Here is a 19986-nt window from a genome sequence, read left to right as displayed (position 1 = left end):
TCTGTACATCTAATAATTTCGTTTTATTTCTGTTTTATTCCTTCTCTATTTTTTGGTCTTACCCTCGCCAAAATCAGTCTCTCCTCTCCTCTCCTCCCCTCTCCTCTCCTCTCCTCTCCTCTCCTCTCCTCTCCTCTCCTCTCCTCTCCTCTCCTCTCCTCTCCTCTCCTCTCCTCTCCTCTCCTCTCCTCTCCTCTCCTCTCCTCTCCTCTCCTCTCCTCTCCTCTCCTCTCCTCTCCTCTCCTCCCCTCTCCTCTCTCTCTCTCCCTCTCTCCCCCTCTCTCTCCCTCTCTCAGTCGTCGCTCGCCTGCCGTGCTGTGCGGATCTACCAAACACCTCTCTCTTTTCCTTCACTCAATCTCTTCATCTCTCTCCTCCGGTCCTCCGGTGTTTTGCTATGACAGCTCACACCAGCTGCGCGTTGCCCGGTCTCAGATCGTCACCCTGTCACCGGTTAACCTGTCCAAACCCTCACATGGACATGCGTGTGTGGGATATCCGTGATTGATCCTTGGGTGTAATTTTTGGGGTGTTTTTTTTATTTTTATTTTTTTTTGTTAAAACGAAAGAAAAGGGAGGAGAGGGCGACAATCCTTTTTTTTTTTTTTTTTTTTTACCCCCCTCCGCTTCCTTTCACCCAAGCACAGCGGCAAGGTGGGGGGAAAGGCTTTCAAATTAAGCCAGCTTGGATTTATTTAACAGAAAAATGACGGATTTGGGAACGTCGGAGATGCTGCTGCTGAGGAGGAGGACGATTGAAAAGATAACGGGCAGGCTGAGACACGACCTCCTGCTTCTCCTCCTGGGGCTCCTCTTCGGGGACGTCTCCTCGTCCAAGGGTGAGTTTCGGAGGTTCTTCTTTGGTGCCTGTGCCCTCGCACGCGCGCTTTCTTGCATCTACGTGCGTGCGCGCGTGCGTTTGGGGGGGGGGTGATCAGAGCAGTCGCGTGTTGCTATGTTGGTCGCTGGTGACCGCGCGCGAGAGAGTTACAAGAAAGGGAAAGGTGGCCGGTTTGCGACCGGCGTTCGTTTCGTGCACGTGAGTGGCGTTTAGGCGCGCGCCACGCAGCTTCTTAGAACGTGCGTGTGTCCTTCCGTGCGTGCGCGAGGGAAGAGAAGAGAAATGTGAACTAGTCCAAGCACGCGCATTGTCGGCTTCTGCGAGCGCGTGTGAAAGAGAGTTGAGTGGCCAACTTAGAGCCAGTGTCACACCTGGGGGAGGGCGGAGCCATCCCCGTGTCTACCTGGATCCCCTTTCGTCTTCCTCCCATCGCTGCACCATTGGTAAAATGGTTCTTCATTTGCATTGAGATGTGAATGTGATCCAAGAGTGGTTGTTTGTGGCCCCGTGCTGAACTGGCGATCTGTCTTGGGTGTAGCCAGCCTCTTGCCCAACGCTGCAAAAATATAAGCAATTATAGATAATGTGTGTATGGTGAAAAGAAAAAAAAAATAACTTCAACCAAATTACATGCGATCCACATCATTTGGATGTTCGCATGTGAAGAAGTAAAAAAAACTCCCCAAGATATTGAATTTTTTTTGGCGGTGATATTTCATCTGCAGGGCATGAAGGTAGTAATCCCATTCTCGTAGTATAATGGGATGTTGTGGAGCAGACACACAGAGTGGCAATCATCTCATTGGCTGTGAAGAGTGTGATAGTATGACAGGGGGTTTATGCTGCGTGACAGCAGGCCTTGCAGCTCTGTGCCGGTTTTAGATTTGTGGCCAAGTAAGTCTCTCACTCTTTAAAAAGGTAGACAGATAGAGAAGAAAGTGTTAATTCTACTCAGTTTGTGGGAGCATTAGTGTTAGTCCATTTATCAATAGCTTCTCTGTGTGCACCCTCCTCTCTCTCTGCCCTCAGTCCTAGTGCTGCCATTTAGCTCCCTCCCTCTCTCTCTCTCTCTGTGTGTCAAATACCTGCACATTTTACATTTTTCTTACATTTTTCTCTCTGTGATGAAGAATGAAATGGTTTCCAACAGTACAGTTGTTAACGATTACATGTGTATATCAACATTTTGTTCCGCCGATCCGCGTCTCTGGTGTTACAATATTATATTGTCTATTTGGTGGTGTCATCTTTGTCTGCATTCCTTTACCATTCATGCGGGCTGTCAACCAGATTTTGAGTGATTGCAGCAGAATCGTGTATGTTGATGAAATATGATGATTTTGTGTTTCAGATGATTGTGATTGAAATGACTGCTTCCAATCAATCAAATGTGATTTTTCTTTCATTGCAGCCTGTGTTTGCTTGCACTTGTTTTACCTTTAGCGTTTCTCAGCTTTTAAATCTGCGTTTTGTTTGGGCTGACTTACTCCATATTCATTAATATTTCTTATATCACACCATTGTAATTCTATATTTTTCAGTTATTCTTCGAATCTCAGTACAAGAGTATTCAAAACCTATGATTTCCTCTCTCAGGTCATCATCTTATACCTGACCATTGCTGCAAAATTTTCACGTGTAATGTGATATTGGGGCGGCACGGTGGCGCAGTGGTTAGCGCTGCCGCATCACAACACGGTGGGCCCGGGTTCGGGTCCCGCTCTGTGCGGAGTTCGCATGTTCTCCCCGTGTCTGCGTGGGTTCTCTCCAGGTTCTCCGGCTTCCTCCCACCTCCAAAAGCATGCTCTTCAGGTTGATTGGCCGGTCCCACATTGACTGTAGGAGTGAGTGTGTGTGTGAATGATTGTTTGTCTCTATGTGGCTCCGCAGTACACTGGCGTCGTGCCCGGAGTGTCCCCCGCCTCATGCCCTGAGACTGCCGGGATAGGCACTAGCTCCCCCGCGACCTGTGTAAGCGGATTAAGCGGGTTAAGAAAATGACTGACTGACTGACTATGTGATATTACTGTACGATATGCTGCATACAAGTAGCTATTTTACTGGAGTGTTAAGCAGAGACAGATAAGAGAAAATGAAATGGCACAGAAACATTTGGAAATACAGACAAAGGGTGGCAATAATTTATTTTGTCAAAGCCCAGATGGTCGCCAGTTTTTAAATGTGATGTTGCAGCTTAAATTACTAGAGAGAACTAATTATTGATCGTCAGCAAATGTCATTTAATAATGTCATAAAAAGTAATGGGGCTTCAGACAGGAACTGACTGCAAATAAATAACCAAGGTAAACTTGAAATTGAACACAAAAAAAAATGAAACTGGGCAAAAAGGTAGCTAAACCCTTGACCCATTCCTCAATGAACTTTTTTTTTAGACAAATGTGACTGCCATTGTTTTGACATTGACATCAATAATTCTTTTGCTAATCACTTTATGCATTAGTTCTGTAAGTGCCACTTGTACTAAGGGATACCTTCATTCTCTTCACTTATATTATGCTATATAATCAGATCTCTGAGTCACGATCCATTCCTGTTACAAAGAATTCCATTTATTGAACTGTTAACAGTATGATTGAAAACTAAGACAGAGTAAAAAAATGAAAAAGCTCATTTAGCAACAGTTTGCAAATTAATGGAAATATCCAAGTGTGGTAGTAATTTTTATAAACCTGATGTTGTGTGGATGAGCTACCCTGTCTTTTTATTTTTCTAATTAGAAATCACTGTAAGGACAAAAATGGAGAGGTAGTAACCTACAAAAGTGTCAAATGTGCATGAAAAATGACAATTTCTCAAGTAAAATATAAAATATGACAAGCTGACTGTACGTTGGCGCAGTGGGTAGCATTGTTGCCTCTCAGGAAGAAAGTCCTGGGTTTGATTCCACCCAGGTTTGTATGTTCTCACTGTGTGCATGGGTTCAATTTGGGTAAGCCGGCTTCCTTCCACCGCTGAAAACATGCAACATGCTAAATTGTCCGTAGGTGTGAATGTGAATTTTTTTTAAATCTAAGGTGTGGCCCTGCAATGAACTGGTGACTCTTGCCCATAGTCAGGTGGGATAGCCTAGGCTGAAGACGAGATGTTTACAATCATCTTGTCTTGACGAAGATGAATGAATGAATGCTTGGAGAGACAGGAGATTTATTTTTGACCTTTGGGACTTTCCCATGATAGTGCTGATAAACATACTGAAAGCCAGGTTGACTTAGCTTATAGAGGTTATTAGCAATTTTCAACCGCACACCATGGACCTCGCTAGTGAATGAGTCGTCTCTTCATAAGTAACTAATTTTTCTCATGTGACAGAGGTCTCAATCTTGTGTCAAGCTGTGCAGTTAGTACAAAAAGGTGATCAAGACATTGTAATAAGACTGAAAAGTTATATGACTATAATGAACAAGTAACCTTTATAATTTTCCATTTTCTTTATTTTCCTGGGTGTTATGGCTTCAAAACAATATCAAGAATAGCTCAAGGTTTTATCTCTGTTTCAATGACTGCATTTAAAGCTCTCTGAGAATGTGAGCAAAATAAAGCAGGGATGTTTTTTTCTTTAACTTCGGTATCATTGTCACTGCAGCCAATCTGAAGCAACTGCTTGGCTTAAGAAGTATTTCAGGGTTTGATGACATCCTAGGTGGTTTGCATGCACCTTAGATTTCCTAGACATCCCAGAAGTATGTAGAAAAATATGAAATAAATGGAAGTTATGCTGGAAATAAAAAATATATGATATTTCAACACTATTCAATTGTAAACTTTTGAAACACTTCTTTTTGGGAGCTGTTATAATATATTGTGGTCTACAAAACACTCCAATCAAATCTCTTCAGTTGACCACAAAATGTTGGTCAACAAAAAAATACCACAAAAGCTTCAACAGGTCCAGAAAATCTCAACAGATCAAACAAGCCAGGGAGTGTCCATACAAATATGTTTGCACATGAGAAGTAGAGGAAGACATCTAATAGAGGTCGGTCAAGGCGAATGACCGCCCTCCAGAGCCTGGGTCCTGCCCGGAGTTTCTTCCTCAATGAGGGAGTTTTTCCCCGCCACCGTCGCTTATGCTTGCTCTGGAGGACATTGTTTGCTTTCTATCTGTAAAGCCCTTTGAAATGTCTTCAGATGTGATTAAGCGCTATATAAATAAAAGTTGATTGATTGATTGATAATGATTTTCAGGTCTTTGAGAGCCCTCCTAGTTGTCACACATACATACTACTGTACAGATTACTGTTGTATGATATACTCTGATGAGTGTGCAAAACATAGGAAGTAAAGTGCTCTTAGAGGATAGCGCCAACAGAGAACACAAAATACAAAATAGGCTTAGTTTAATATAATTCATGTAGCCAACAAAACACCTTTAGAGAGTTCAGAAGAAATAAAACTTTCTAGAGAGCTATGGCCTATATATAGTAGAAAAATACAGCAAGAAAAGCAAGGATGTGTGAGAGAGAGCAAAGGAGAATATATGTGAAGACACACCCAGAGAAATTGAGAGGGAGAAACAGAGACAGAGGGAGAGAGAATGTGAGCGCGTGAGAGCAGAGCAGTGTGGAACAGCGAGGGAGAGGATCTGCTGTGTATTGGGAGCCAAAGTGAGAGTGAAAATGAGAATGTATTCCCCAGTAGATGCAATTAATCAAAAATGACTTTTCCATCTTGAGCTGCTTGACTAGTAATGTCTGGCATTAAGTAATGACATCATAACCCTGTCTGTCTTCAATTTATACATCGGATATGGAGGGAAATCTACTGATCTAACCTAAAGGCACAAGCCAACAGGGATCTAAAATCTGATGATATTAATAAGAAGACTCAAATAGTTCATGTCTGCAGTAAATGCTGCTCAACAAAGAGTAGAATCATACATCTATCTGTAACAGTGTGACAGGGACCGAAATTATCAATACCGTAAAGGTGCTACTGCGTAAGTGGTCCAGTCGTGTTTTAACTCCAATACATATTTATACATGAATGTCAGGTCTAGTTTATATGCTTGGCTCTTTCACTGAACCATCATCCTAATGTTTTTTGTAACCTTTAAATCCAATACAGACCATCCAGCATCCAGCAGCATCTACATAAAAATATTTACTGAACAGCATGCAATAAAACTCTGACTATATTACTGATGAGCTGTTTGCAGGTTCTAAAGAAAAATAATCTACATCATCAGTGTGAAACTCTGATTTGGCCAGCATTAAGCATTTAATACAGCCACTTTGGACAGCATTTTGTTGCTGCATTTCTGTATCTCGTGGTGCAGACGCCTCACTGTGGTGGGAGCGGAGAGTCATTTCATAACACAGATTACTCAGCCAACCAGTTCTAAAAATAAGCATGAAATGAACCTTTTAAGTGGAGTTCATAATAAAAGATCAGTCGACGTGGCAAGATATCCATGAAAACCAATATCCAAATTTTATTTGGCAAATTATTTAGAACATTAAAAGCTGTGTTATGTTTTTACCAGTTCAACTGAGGTAGATAATTCAAATGTTTTCCCTTCATTTGCTCTTTTAAAAACCTTTCAATCCATTGTCACAGCAGCATACTTGGTTCAGATATATGGATCATTCAATTTTTACATAAAATTATTTGTTCTACCATAATAATATTACAGGTGTCAAACATTTGCTATATATATATTACTTCAATGCTTTGAACAAACTGATGTACCCCTGTACAAACATCTATCAGTACAGAAAATTTCAGTATTGTACTCTTCTGTGCCTCTGGGTTTGCAGAGTTTGTATTTCTTGGTGCTAAAATTCTGAAGGATTATATTGACTGTTGCAATCATTTTTAAATATGTTTGCTTTCACTTAATTGAAGAGCTGTAATATTCGTCAGGCTCTGTGAAGACAAAAAGATGTGTTTCGTTCCAGAAGAGAAAACCTAAAATGAAACTTGAAAGCTTGTCAGAAATAGAAACTGCAGTGTTTTATGGACTTTTAAGAAGGATTTTACAATGGAAAAATAGTAATTGCTTTCCTGATTCAAAGAGTTTGCTCATTTTTTGTTAAAAGGATCTATATTTATTTTCTACATTCAGTCATATTCTTCAACACGAGATGATCTTAATCATCTTGTCTTCAGCTGCTTCCCCGCGTTGTATCTATTTATTTATATATTTATTTCCTTTTTTTTAAGTAAGTGATTATACAGTAAGTTCATGGTGAAATGCATAGTACAGCACACTGGTTTGAAAGAGCAACTATCTTGGTGGGCTACTGTAGTTTTTTTTAAATCATAATTTTATCTTAGCAGGAACCTTTTGCGGAGGTGTCAGCACATTAGTCTTATTGAAATGAGTGACGATGCTGCCTTTTAGATGTCCGGCCATTGTCGGGTTAAATGTAAAACTAGTCCTCGTATCCCAGGGCTATCAAACACAGATAAAAGTAATATGGTAATTGCCGATACAGGTAGGGAAAATCCATTTTTGATGAGAGTGCAAGGTCAGCTGTTAGGAGTTTGTAGGGATTCTGTGTTTTGCTCAAGGACAGTGGAGACTTTTTCAGGATGAATTAAGATGCTGTATGATAGTGTTCATTTGGTTTTATCACCCTGCAGCTTTAAAGCTTAATATCTGTTGGTTCTGGTGTGTTGTCCACTGAAAGAAAAACAGTTAACATATCTTTTAATGAAGAACTTTTGCTCTTTTATTATTTCAACTTTGCCTCTATCTGTTAGCATGGCATTTTGTATAAGCTCAGGGCTAATGGCTGGCTAGTGGGCTAGTATTAAGAAAGCTAATGTGTCTGTTAATGTTACATTAGTGTTATTTCAGTTTTCTCTCACTTAGTTCCATGGTTTAAGGCCATAGCTTGTGAATGTGTGTCAGGGAAAGAGAGCGAATGTTATAGCAAACCTACATTGGGTGTGCATGTGTGCCGTGTACTGTGTGAATGTGTGTGTATGTGCACTCTACGTATGGAGCCAATGAGTTACATTTCCATTTCAAAGCGACGACTCAGCAGCAGCAGAAGCTACTTTCATCCATTAATGTGATTTTAAGGCAGAGAGCGAGACGGTGAGACACACAGAAAGAAATACATAGAGCCACAGTAATAATTACTCTCCTGGTTGGCAAAGGGTAGACTGTTTATTAGTATTTTTTATTTGGGTTCTCCTTTTGCTGACTTTCACCTTACGTCTTCCTACTGTCTTTCAGTGTGTCTTTAGTCGAATGCTGTGCAGTTCAGTGTTTTAATGCTTCTGTCACTCAAATTACCAGGTCCACTGCTCCTTAAAGTGTGACTGCTGTTGTGCCACAGTAATTGTACAAAGTTGAAAAGTCTGCAGAGGATGAAATTTTCTAGGAACAAACAGTATGAATGTAATCATTCGCTTTGGCCTTCAAGAGAAAAAAAAGTTTAAGGTTAGGGCTGTGCTGTGTGTGTGCTGGGGGGAAGTAGTAAGGGGATTATTATGTGCTTGAGTGCCTGTTTGAGTGTAAATGTCCGTGCGTAAGCTAAAAGGGTTTGTGCCGCTGTATGGAAGCATTGTGTGTGTATACAGCCTTTATGAGTGCAACCATGTGAAAGCTGTACAAGCCTATGTGTCACATTAATGTAGGACTGCAACTTGAAAGTCAATGTGTTGGTTCTGAAATTGTTTATGAATGTGTATTAGTGTTTGCTTATTCACACATGTCTGCATAAGTGGATGTCTTTGCATGTATGTGTTCTCATGCAACAAACTGTAAACTTAGGGCTGACATGGCAGAGATGGCAGAGCTGGTGAGGCCTGAAAAGATTGTGAACCCAGAAGCAGACTTGGGACCAGAGGGATAGTACAATGTTTATAATGTTTAATTACAATTCAAAAAAGTTAAGCAGAGGGGTTCAATACAGGCAGAGGGAAACGCAGAAGAGGAACAATAAGAGTTGAGTCAAAAAACAGACAGAGAGTGGTACATGGCCAGGCAGAGAAAAACAATCAATGGCACAAGGGACTTGGCAAGACTCATTTGATGCAATAGAAAGAGGGTTGGCAATGGATTTGCAGATGAACAGAGGTATTAAAAAAAAAATCACCTGGCAAAAATCACAATTAAGAACAGGCTTAGGTATAAAGGCAACAAATCCAAGAGCGAAACATGAACAAGACTTCCAGAAACATGCAACAATGCAAGGAAGACTGTCACTCCTGGTACAGTTTAAAACCCAATGCTGATTGGGGAAGTGCAGACGGGTGTGGAGCATTGGGCACCGGTCATTGGTTGCACACCTGTCAATCAACCAGGGTACAAAGGCAGTAGGAAATCTTGGTGTGGATCTTGTTCAGCCATGTTGACAAGCATAATCAGTGGACTACCGAGGGCAGGTATTAGTCTGGACCATGACACTGGAAAAGAACAAATATGTAACCTCTGTGGCTGTCAGTGAGAAGTGGAGATTATTGTATCTTTGTCTTTGTATGTGGGTATGTATGTATTTAAAATTTAAATTACTATATTGCTTTTAATTTAAAATGTCTTACTGGACAACATTCATCACAATGTCTTCAGCATGACGGTACTGCAATAAAGGTATTATATGGACACAGCACTAGCTACATATGCTCATGACTTACAGGAGCATGATATTAAAGCATAATCCATTCATGATATTCCAAAGTACTCATTTGTCAGGGAACATTAAACTGGTGGTTTAATGCTCAAAATCAAAATGTGCAAAGATTTTACAAGAAATCATATAGTGATTCAAAATATACCTTTGAATCAGCAATGTGTCTACTGTAAATCTCACTGTAAATGTGAGATTTCACACATAACTTTCAAAATTGTCATAGATCATTGCCATGGGTGTTCTATTTTTATAGATCTCAGTACATATTTGCATTATGTGTTAGGGAATAGGCCACAAAGCCTAACCTGAACCAACTTGTAAAACATTTAGTTTGAACAGGCTGTAGTCATGACTCAATCCATGCACAAGATCTACTTATTGTAGATAGAAGTGGGCATTCCTTAGTTCCACCAATGAAAATAATGTCCTGTTAAATTACAACATTTATTAAAGAAATTGTTTCACTGCAACCTCTTGCCAATGTATAAGTATCCAGGTTTGACTTAAGAGACTGTTTGTTTTGTTTATATGTATGGAAAATAAGAAACGCCATGACAAGTCATCATGATGCATTTTAACCCTTAAAATCATACAGTCGATTATTGTACTTTGATTTTGCACAAACGGCTGTCATTTAATCTCTATAATCTCATAGAAGGTGCTCACCTTGATTTTGGACTTGTCTCTGACTTGTACACAAATGTTGACTCCCACCGCTGGTGCTCACATCAGAAGCTGGCGTGTTTGTGCATGAATTTGTGTTTATGCATTTTGAATTGAGCATGCATGTCTGTGTGTGTGTGTGTGTGTGTGTGTGTGTGTGTGTGTGTATGTATGTGTGTGTGTGTGTGTGTGTGTGTGTGTGTGTGTGTGTGTGTGTGTGTGTGTATGTGTGTGTGTGTGTACATCTGAGCATAAATGCATTAGCCACGGGCTATCGTTTCTCCAGTAGCATCGTTCTTATTCCATCCATTTTTAATGATTGGTAATGGTCGCTAGCAGTGTTCAACCTACATCATAAGGACACGGCAAAAAAATGGTCCTGTGGTGCACAAAGCGAGGAAGACGCAGGAGAGAGAGGTAGAGAAGCTGGAAACAGATCGGGGAAGAGACAGAGGAGAAACAGTAAGAGTGTGAATGGATGTTAGGTTTTGAAAACCAACATCATCAGGGTGGTAAAATGTAGAGAAACTGTCCATAAGGTTGACTTACTGACTGAGTGTCAGTTTTAATTACAGAATAAATGATAGACCAGTTCTTAGGTTAACTGAGCAACTTGCTGCCTGATTGTTTATGTTACAGGGAGGATAAGTGGCTGACTGTGGCAATTGCAAACTTGTTAACTTGTTCTTTTGACAAGGTTATTTTGTTGTAGCAGAGTAGGTGGTGAGAGGAGGAGAGAAAAGATGGAGAGATGGATGAAAAGCAAGACCACATAACTGAGTTTAAGCACCACAAAAGGTTTGGAATGAGTTCCCAAGGTCCAAAGGCCAAGAAACGTTCTAAGCACTTAATGGCTGTTAAATTGACTTTTGTTGAAATTTAGGATTTATTTGTTTCCATTAAAGACCATAATGTGCTTTATTACCAATTCGTCCTTGTGCCATCCTTGGGGAAAATGGCATTTCATCCACTGAAATTCAGTGGAATCAAATCAAAGTAGATTACATCACATAGAATTGTGTTAACCTATATTAAATAACACGGGACTATTGAAACATTTGAAGCAATTCATCAAGTCAAGTTAAAAACAGGCCATTCAAATGGTTTAAATTGAGATTTAAAACAAGGTTTCCATGCCATCTCAAAGTGTAAACTGAGGAATATCTCAGCTGGAATGGGGAGGTACGGAGACGGACGGGGAGACTGAAAAAATTGTGTGAAGTGAGGAAAAATGGAGTTGGTGAGGGATGCAAGGATGGGGGTTATGGAGATAGAAGAGAGGGTGGAAGGAGGAGAAGGAAGGAGAGGGAGGGAGGGAAGGCCTCAAGCAGTGTGATAAGGAAATAATAAAGGGAAGGTTGTAAAAAGGCTTCAAGACTCCAGCCATAGCAATAGCTATACTCTCACACACAGTTCGACACACACACACACACACACACACACACACACACACACACACACACACACACACACACACACACACACACACACACACACACACACACACACACACACAAGTGCGCGATGATATTACCATGTCCTTTACAGGCTATTAATCTGAACAACGATGTTCGCTTACCTCTGTCTAACAAATGATGGCTAAATAACAGTTTTTATGTTTATCTGCCCAACATCCTGCTCTGAAATGTCTGACAGATTATTTTTGGCCTTATTTTTTCACAATGCTCAACTCCATTAGTTCCTGTACTGAACATGTCAGAACAAAGATCAGGTCCATTCAACACCTCTACTTCACATTAGACAATAAGCTGCTTCTGTGATGAGTTTCAAGTAGTGCTCCTTAAATGCTCCACTCATCAGTCTTCTTTCATCTCTCTGCCCTTTTCTCTTGCTTCTCGTCTACCCTCCTCTTCTATTACTCTGATGCTTTTTCTGGATTTTGTAATGCGCTGCATGTCATCACAATTAAGACTCCCTTTTTTCCCCTTCTCCTTCTTTCTTTCCATCTCTTCTCATTTTCTCACAATTTTCCTCTTTTCCCATTTCTTTTTTCTTCTTCTCTCGCTCTATATGTTATTTATCTTTCTCCTTTAACCATCTATTCCCTCTCTGTCTGTCCCTTTTTGCCTTCCTCTCTCATCATTTCCACAACAGCGGTCCTTCTCATTCTGCTCAGTGTTGATGTTCAATGCTTCTTGCTCGATCTATCTCTCTGCCCTTTCAAGTCCTTTGATTAGGTTGTTGGCATTTCCATTGAGATGTCTATATGACCACTGAAATAACTCTCCCGTCACAATCTCATGTGCTCCCTATATACCTGTACTTCTCCCTTTTGCTTCCCATTATTCTCTTCTCCTCAAACTTGATAATCTCCTCCTCCATCCTTTCCACAAGTTTACACCTCTTCTTTTCTACGGTTTCCCCCTCTATCTGGTTGTTAATGTTGTTTGGCTGTTTTTGACTACCCTAATTTTTCCATCTCTCTTTCCCTGACCGTATCTGTAGATTTGTCTGAATGTCAAATGGCCATATCCACTGGTGTTGTCATTATTAACAGCTTTCTGATCACTCTCTTTCACTACCACAGAAAGAGAGACACAGACACAGAAGAAGTGAGGTAGTGTAGCAGTGCTGTGGCGTGAGCTGATGCTGCACTTTTATCGTGTTTCTGGTTGTGAAGAGACATTCATCTGAAATTAGACAAAATATGTTTAAAGTGATATGATAAGAGGAATGGAGGAAGAGGAGGGGAGAGCAATAGGAAGAGAAAACAATCAGATCAAAAGAAAGGGGAATCTGTGTGTCTACATGACTCAAATCTGTTGATGGTTGAGAGGAATCAGACAATAAGCCATTCTCTCTCTGACTTAACTTTAGCTGCAGCAGTATGGCACTGCATACTGCTGGAGCCAAATCAGCCTACAGCACAGCTGTGTCTCCAGCCTGCACCAACATCCATAGAGAAACACAGAGACGTATGGAGGCAGCCTTTAAGTAGGGAAGATGATAAGAAACCAGTACACACGGCTTGATAATAATGATAATCTATTCTGACTTGCAGATCTAAAATGTGATCATTCAAGCCAATGTGGTTTTATTTATAATTAAATAAAGGTCAAAATCAGCTGTAAACATACTAGGAAACATTTTGCTGCTTCTTATTTGAAACTATGTGTCTTGAGCTGGTCTACGTTTAACGCTCTTTTTGGCTAAACTTCAATAGCTGAGGACTTCAAGTGCTACTGTCACTAATTGTCTACTACAGTATAGTCAGATTATCTTCTTGTTATTTTTATAAAATATTTTCTATCATGGAGGGACATTACTAATGAATGTAAGACATCTCTTAAGAACACATTAATAAGCAGTGTGACATAAACAATATGGCTGGATAAAAAAAAATCCTGTATACTTCTTGCGTTCCAGGCAGTACAGAGACTTTATTTAGGAAATAGCATTTAAATGGCAACAATAAAACTGTTTTCCATTTCTCTCTCACATTTTTTAAGACAACTTAAATTTATGCATAAATAGTAGTAATGCTTGGAATTTTCTTTGTACTCTAATTAATACTTCATTATAAATCCAGTTTACTTCCGCATGCAGTTCAAACCAAGTAATTAAATATTACCTATTGTTGTAATTTATGTGTAAATCATACACAAAAATACCAGTGTCTTGTTTCATATCTATATTTCCAGTCAAGAATTTTATTAGCATTAAAAATGTATTATATATTAATGACATTTATTCTTGGATAACTCTGATACCACTGAGTGTTTTATTTATTTGATCATGAAGTTCTAACTTTTTTATTTTCTTCCCATGATTTTGCTATTTGTTTCCTTGCTAGTTGCAATCAAATTGCACAGGTGTTCTTGATATTATGGTCACCCTCTGTCTACAGTTATCAAAAGGAAATGTCTCATAAATATGCATTGAAACTCCACATTTACTGTCTAATCGTCTCTTTCAGGCTGTCTTCCTTTTGCTAGAAACAGGAGGGAGGCCAGATTTGACACCAATGCTGTTAAAAAGCTGACGTCACTGCACTGACTAAGACAGTGAACAGAGAGAGGTGTCACATAGCAAGCCTCCTCTCCTCTCCTCTCCTCTCCTCTCCTCTCCTCTCCTCTCCTCTCCTCTCCTCTCCTCTCCTCTCCTCTCCTCTCCTCTCCTCTCCTCTCCTCTCCTCTCCTCTCCTCTCCTCTCCTCTCCTCTCCTCCACTTTTCTTATCTCCCCCCTATTAATTTGGATTTTAGCAGACATTTTCTGGCATCCAGTAGAGCTTTCTGAATGATAGCTAAATTTAACTAAATGACTTCCTCCACTCACATCTGATATAATGTTCTCCCCTGCTCCTCTCTTATCCCTGCATCTTTCTCTCACTTCCTCATCCTTTTTAGCTGTTGTCCTTTCCCACCCCCTTCCTCTCCCTCGCCCTCTCGCTCTGTCATGAAGTGTGATTTCCATTTCTCAATCTCTTTTGCCATTTACCTTTTTCATCTTTTTCCGTCTCCTGCCCCAACCGCTCCCTCCTCATCCTCTTATTTCCTCCCTGCTAATAATTTTGTTTAGTCTGCCTTCCTTTTGCATGAAAGGTTCAGACTGCTTTCTGTCTCTGCTTTCTGTCTGAAGCCTCAATAAGGATGCTTTAGAGGATTTTCTTTCAGCATTTTACATAAGTCAGCTGACAGTTGTCAGTCTGTGTGTCTGCCTGTGTGATCGATCCACTTTGTCCCTGTTGCTGTTTGCTGTCTGCCATGGTGTGCCTCTGACTGGAAGTAGAAGCTAATGAGAGGATAGATCTTTTACCTGAGAATTATGGTCAGAAAATTGGAAAAGGATAATTACTTGCAGATCTGCAGTCAAGGGTGACTCAGTCAGCTAACCAGCCTGCCTTTATGGTACTCCATTCATCCACTAACAACCTCTTCATAAAAGTGCATTACTACCTGATTTATATGTATGATGTATGATGATACTCATTAAATTACTATGTACCTTGTGTTATCATATAATTATGTCATAATGAAACTTAATATAATCTTATGTTTAATATATAGTTAATAGATCTTAATTCCAGTTTCCAGTTACTGTGTTAATAAAATAAATGATAAATGATACTTTAAAATTCAAAGCTAATTAGAAATATCATTATTGTGTGGATCTTGCAAATCACAAAATATAGCATAAATTATACTATTAGACACACCAGACACTCAGTCAGCACTAATATTCTACTATCTAATGCAATCTAATGTGTTGCGCGGCCTCAGTGGAACATCTTTCATGTTCTATATGTGTTTTCTAGAGACATCAGTGCAGTACTGACACAAATCAAATGGAAATCCTTGCATTTACAGCTGGCTAGCAACGTAAGACTGTTACTGTGTATCATCGTCATTGAACTTTTTTATTGTTATGCTGCATTACTGTAAATCACAGAGCACGTCACACTGCAATTATATATCTGTTCTTTGTGGTAGGATTATCTAAAATGTGTTACTGTATGAAATGTATGGTATTAATTTTACTCATTGTAGAAGTAAAATCAAACTAAATCAAATCAAATTTGATTCATATAGAGCAAAATCATTACAGAGGTCATAATTATGGCAATTTACACATAGTTCTGGTGTAAACCAGTCTCTCAAGTGGTTGTCTTCCTTGAACAGAGCGAGAGAGAGAGAGAGAGAGAGAGAGAGAGAGAGAGAGAGAGAGAGAGAGAGAGAGAGAGAGAAGGGGGGGAAAGGGGGGAACTAGGGATAGACACATTGATTCATACTATGACTATAAGTACATATAACAGAACTGTACTATCTAGTTAGTTGTATCATGAACACTATCATACCCACATGAATAGATGTATGATGATGATGGAGGGAGGAGACCACAGCCGATGGATAGATGAAGGATGATACCAGAGGCAGTAGAGGAGCAGGTCCACAGCAAGATGAGGGGTGAACCTGGGAAAACCTGTGAGGACATAGAGTACAAATACTCCAGGGAAGTCAAGTCAGTAGTGGTGCCTACTAGCTTACAACTACACATATGGGCTATTTAGTTCTATTTATAGTAATTACTACAGGTAGTAATATTAGCATTAGCAGCAGTAGAAATTGCCTTAGCAGGTCCAATTTCCTAATAGTCTTACTCATGGTTAAACAAGTCCGTTTGTGCCTGGATCTGCCTGCCTCACCCCAGACTTTTCAAGGCTTATTTCAAACGTGAACTTATTAGGCTGCTGATTAGAGTTCCTTTCATTCTGGCCCTCTTTGATCCGTGACTGCATCGCATAACCACCATGTTTCCTACATATTTATGTAAAAAATTCTGTAATTGGAGTGAGCACAATTTAACAGCTCACTCCCACTTGAACAATGATGTCACCTCAGGCTCAACTTTCTCTACAACACACTGATCACAAAGTGTGAAAGTAATTGAAAATTCCCCAAAATATAAACTAGGATTTTTTTTGTGACCATTCTGCCTGTTAGAGTGGTCATTTTAATGGATGGATTTGTGCATCAGTTACATACAGTAAAGTATGCCTCTGTGAATGGACTTAGTTCAGCGGGCAATTTTTAGTTTCCATATCCTGCTCTGCGACATGACTGAGATGTTAACCAAGAGTATTATACATGACTGAATATGCAAATTATTCAGGTGTAACATCTACACCAAGTGTAAGTCAGACAAAACTGTCATCTGCAGTCTTCTTTTGCTGAAAAACTACTTTAAAAGTTATGTTGCATTATATTGGATACTTTTAATAATCAGTATTTACATTATATTTAATAATTTAGTAATTACTGGTCTTGGTTGCCAATTAAAAATCGTATATATTTTTAATATATATGCAGTAAATTTGATAAATATACATTAAAATACAAGGTACATTACAGAAACATGGTTTTTAGTGCAATGTTGATCCAGTCAAAGCTCACCGGCACTTAAAGTCCTTCAAAAGGATTTTGAATTTCTTGTCAGTCATTCATTGACACTTTGGACCGTGAAGTTTTTCATAATGTCGTGAACCTCTTCACATCTTTGCTCATGAGCAGTTAAGCCTTTTGAGGACCTTGGTCCAGCTAGTGTTTGATGAGTGTGGATTTTTTTTTTTTTTGGGATTATCATTATCATGTACATTTTTGAAAGCATTGTAGCTCTTATCAGTGAAGTTAGAAGCAAAACTGCTCCATGTACTGCAATGGTAAAGAATCCTGTCTCACCATGGATGCTTCTGGGTCCAGATGATGATCTGGATCACCAATATAATCTAAAGACTTTGGGGCCACCCATTACTTTCCAAAAATGCAATCAGAAGCTGTTTATAACTTTTCATTTACCTCCCTGATGGAGGAAATCAAATTCTACATAGAAGAGCAAAAACGAATCAGTGAAGATGTTTCACCTCTCATCCAAGTGGATTCCTCAGAACTGAATTGTCTGCTTCCTGCTAGGCTTGCGAAACAAAACTGTTGACTCGAGTCATCCACATATTATTTCCTCTTTTCTTTGCCAAAACATTAATATATGACAGGAGGTGAAGACCTTTTGCAAATTGATCTATTACTCAATACCGCTGTCAGTAGTCACATACAGTGATTTATCTACCGCCCATACTCTCTTATTCACCTCTTCAATGCAGCAGTGGTATTACTGACCTGTAAGCTGCCAGCTGAATGTGGCCTGTATCTTCTCTAGTTCACTGATAAGTCATAGATGCATATGTCATCCTGTCCCCAATATGTCCATTTATCGATCCATTTTCGTGTAAACAAGATAACTGTGATTGCCGCTTGTCTGCTTTGTGGGTCATGGGTGTTGCAGGGGCCTATCCCAGCTGACTATGGGCGAGAGGCGGGGTACACTCTGGACGTGTTGCCAGTGCATCAAACTTGTTCACAATGTTTTACAGATGGTCTTTGATGGGTATTGGCTCTATTTTACTATATGCACTCACAATTACTAGACCTACTGTATATCGCTGTAAACAGAAAAGTTCAAATCTAACTATGCTTCACTGGCTAGTCAGTTCACTTGCCAGTCCTGGACTGGGTATCGTTGTATATTAGTGACAATTCACTTAATTGAATCTGCAGCACCATTCTGCAACTTGTTATTTTTTAAAATTTGTCATTAAATCATCAGGTCTGATTGCACAGTTTTAGGTATGGCATGCCAAAAAATTCAGCTCCTCATATTTTTTGAATAATTTCTCATCCAGAGTCATTTAAAGGCACAAAGGATAAGGATACTTACCGTCATATTCCTCAATTGGCTAAATCGTGCTTCCTTGCTGGTCATAGCCTCCCAGGTTCCATCAATGAATTGTAAAAAAAGAAAGAAAAACAGAACTGGGGTAAGGGCAGATATCTTTGGACAGTCTGTCCTCAATGGCACTGATGGTGTTACACTTGGCTTTGGACCCAAACTAACGGAAGAATAGCCAAGTGCCCCCCCCCCCCCCACACACACACACATTTCAATATTAAAGAGCTGCTTTCAGGCTCTGTCACTTTTAGTTGAGCATTACAATTAAATCTAAGGGTGGCTGTCACTCAGGAGGAGGAACTGTCATCCACTTATTGGAAGGTCATATTCTCACTGTTAGCTGTGGTTGCTCTTAAGTTTAGCTGCAGAAATAACAACTTTGCAGAAACTATGTCTAACTCTCACTGAGTGTAGGGATGGGAGTATTGATTGACACTCAGCCCAGGGATACTAATGCCTAGGATTGCTTCAATGTGAAACACCCTCTCTCCGTCTGTGTACCCAGATGGATAATAAACCTTGTTTCGTGACGGAGCACTGTCTTCTGGCTGAGTCTTCTATCTGGATTACTGGAAAATTAACGACAATGTTGAGACAAGATTACAGTGTGTTGCTTTGTTTTGTTATTTACCATTCAGTTGGGAGACAGAATTTGTCCCACAGGTCAAGTATTTTCTGTTCTCCTGTGTCATTCACTCACTGACATAAGTTATGAAAAGTGACAATCTCAAGCCACATCTGTAGTATGTCGGAACATCTTATTTAATGTACAGACTTTATTAATATGCAGATTAACATATGCTGTCCATTATGCAACAAAGCGCTGAGAAACCATGTTCACTTTTGACTAGTCACCTCTTCTCTGTTTCTAATACTTCTGTTGTAGTTCACAGGATGAAGTTTTTGATCCAGGAGAGCTCTGCCACTTTGGGTGATGATGAACAGATTTGTGACTTACTTCAATTTTAGAAATTACATATCTAATTGAGTGGATTGCTTTATAGTTAGTGATGTTATGTTTTCAATAGTTTTTATTAGGACTGTCAATATTAATGCAGTCATGTACATGATTAATTCTCTTCTCTCACACCAACTACCTTCATGTCCTCTTTCAGTACATCCATAAACCTCTTATTCAAAGTCATTCAAATTTTGGTATCAAAATAGGATTGTGAGGGTGGTTTTTAGGGATGAGCGCGTACACCACTATCTGTATCTGTACCTGTCTGGGCTTGCACTAGGAGGTAGTATGCTAAGCCACTGTGGCTCCGTGTAAAATAATTGAGTAAGCCACAAAAAGCCACAGTCTGTGTCCAAGAATGTGGCTTGGACGCAGAATGTGGCTTTCAAATGTGAAAGCCACATTCTTTTGAATGTGAACGTCGAATGTGTCCTTGGGGCGGCAGTGGCTCAGCGGGAGAGCAGATGCCTCATAGACGGATCGCCCCAGCCATCGGCGGATCGAGTCTCGCTCCCGCCATGATGCCACCAGGAGTGCGAGCTGATAGTGGGAGGTGTCAGCTAACCTCCTAGCCACTGCCGAGGCACCCTTGAGCAAGGCGCTGTCCCCTCTACAAGCCGCTCAAATTGGGGCCCGTTTCGAAGCCACTGCCCGTCACTCTGCCTCCCTGATG

The 19986-nt window shown here is 40.0% G+C and overlaps 1 protein-coding gene and 1 long non-coding RNA gene across 4 annotated transcripts in view; one reads left to right on the top strand and one right to left on the bottom strand.

Moving 5' to 3' along the window:
* Positions 1-292: 292 nt before the first annotated feature.
* csmd1a (CUB and Sushi multiple domains 1a) overlaps positions 293-19986 on the top strand; it is a 452056-nt gene continuing 432362 nt past the window's right edge. The window contains exon 1 of the mRNA XM_068328424.1: positions 293-839. Within this exon, the coding sequence (XP_068184525.1) occupies positions 707-839 (133 nt within the window). The 5' untranslated portion in view covers positions 293-706. The remainder of the gene's footprint in view (positions 840-19986) is intronic.
* On the bottom strand, positions 696-19558 carry LOC137596388 (uncharacterized). Of its 3 annotated transcripts, none has more exons than XR_011035540.1 (3): positions 18341-19523; positions 15931-16051; positions 696-1397 (listed from the first exon to the last, which is right to left on the bottom strand). It is a non-coding gene; the product is annotated as an uncharacterized lncRNA (long non-coding RNA). The 3 variants fall into 3 exon arrangements; XR_011035541.1 differs by lacking the exon at positions 696-1397 and adding an exon at positions 2461-2808 and having other exon boundaries at positions 18341-19558; XR_011035542.1 differs by lacking the exon at positions 696-1397 and adding an exon at positions 14671-14887 and having other exon boundaries at positions 18341-19558.

This window comes from Antennarius striatus, chromosome 1 (genome assembly GCF_040054535.1).
Source record: "Antennarius striatus isolate MH-2024 chromosome 1, ASM4005453v1, whole genome shotgun sequence".
Lineage (NCBI taxonomy): Eukaryota > Metazoa > Chordata > Actinopteri > Lophiiformes > Antennariidae > Antennarius > Antennarius striatus.
Note: the sequence above shows the minus strand (reverse complement) of the source record. Positions and strands in the feature narration are given on the sequence as shown.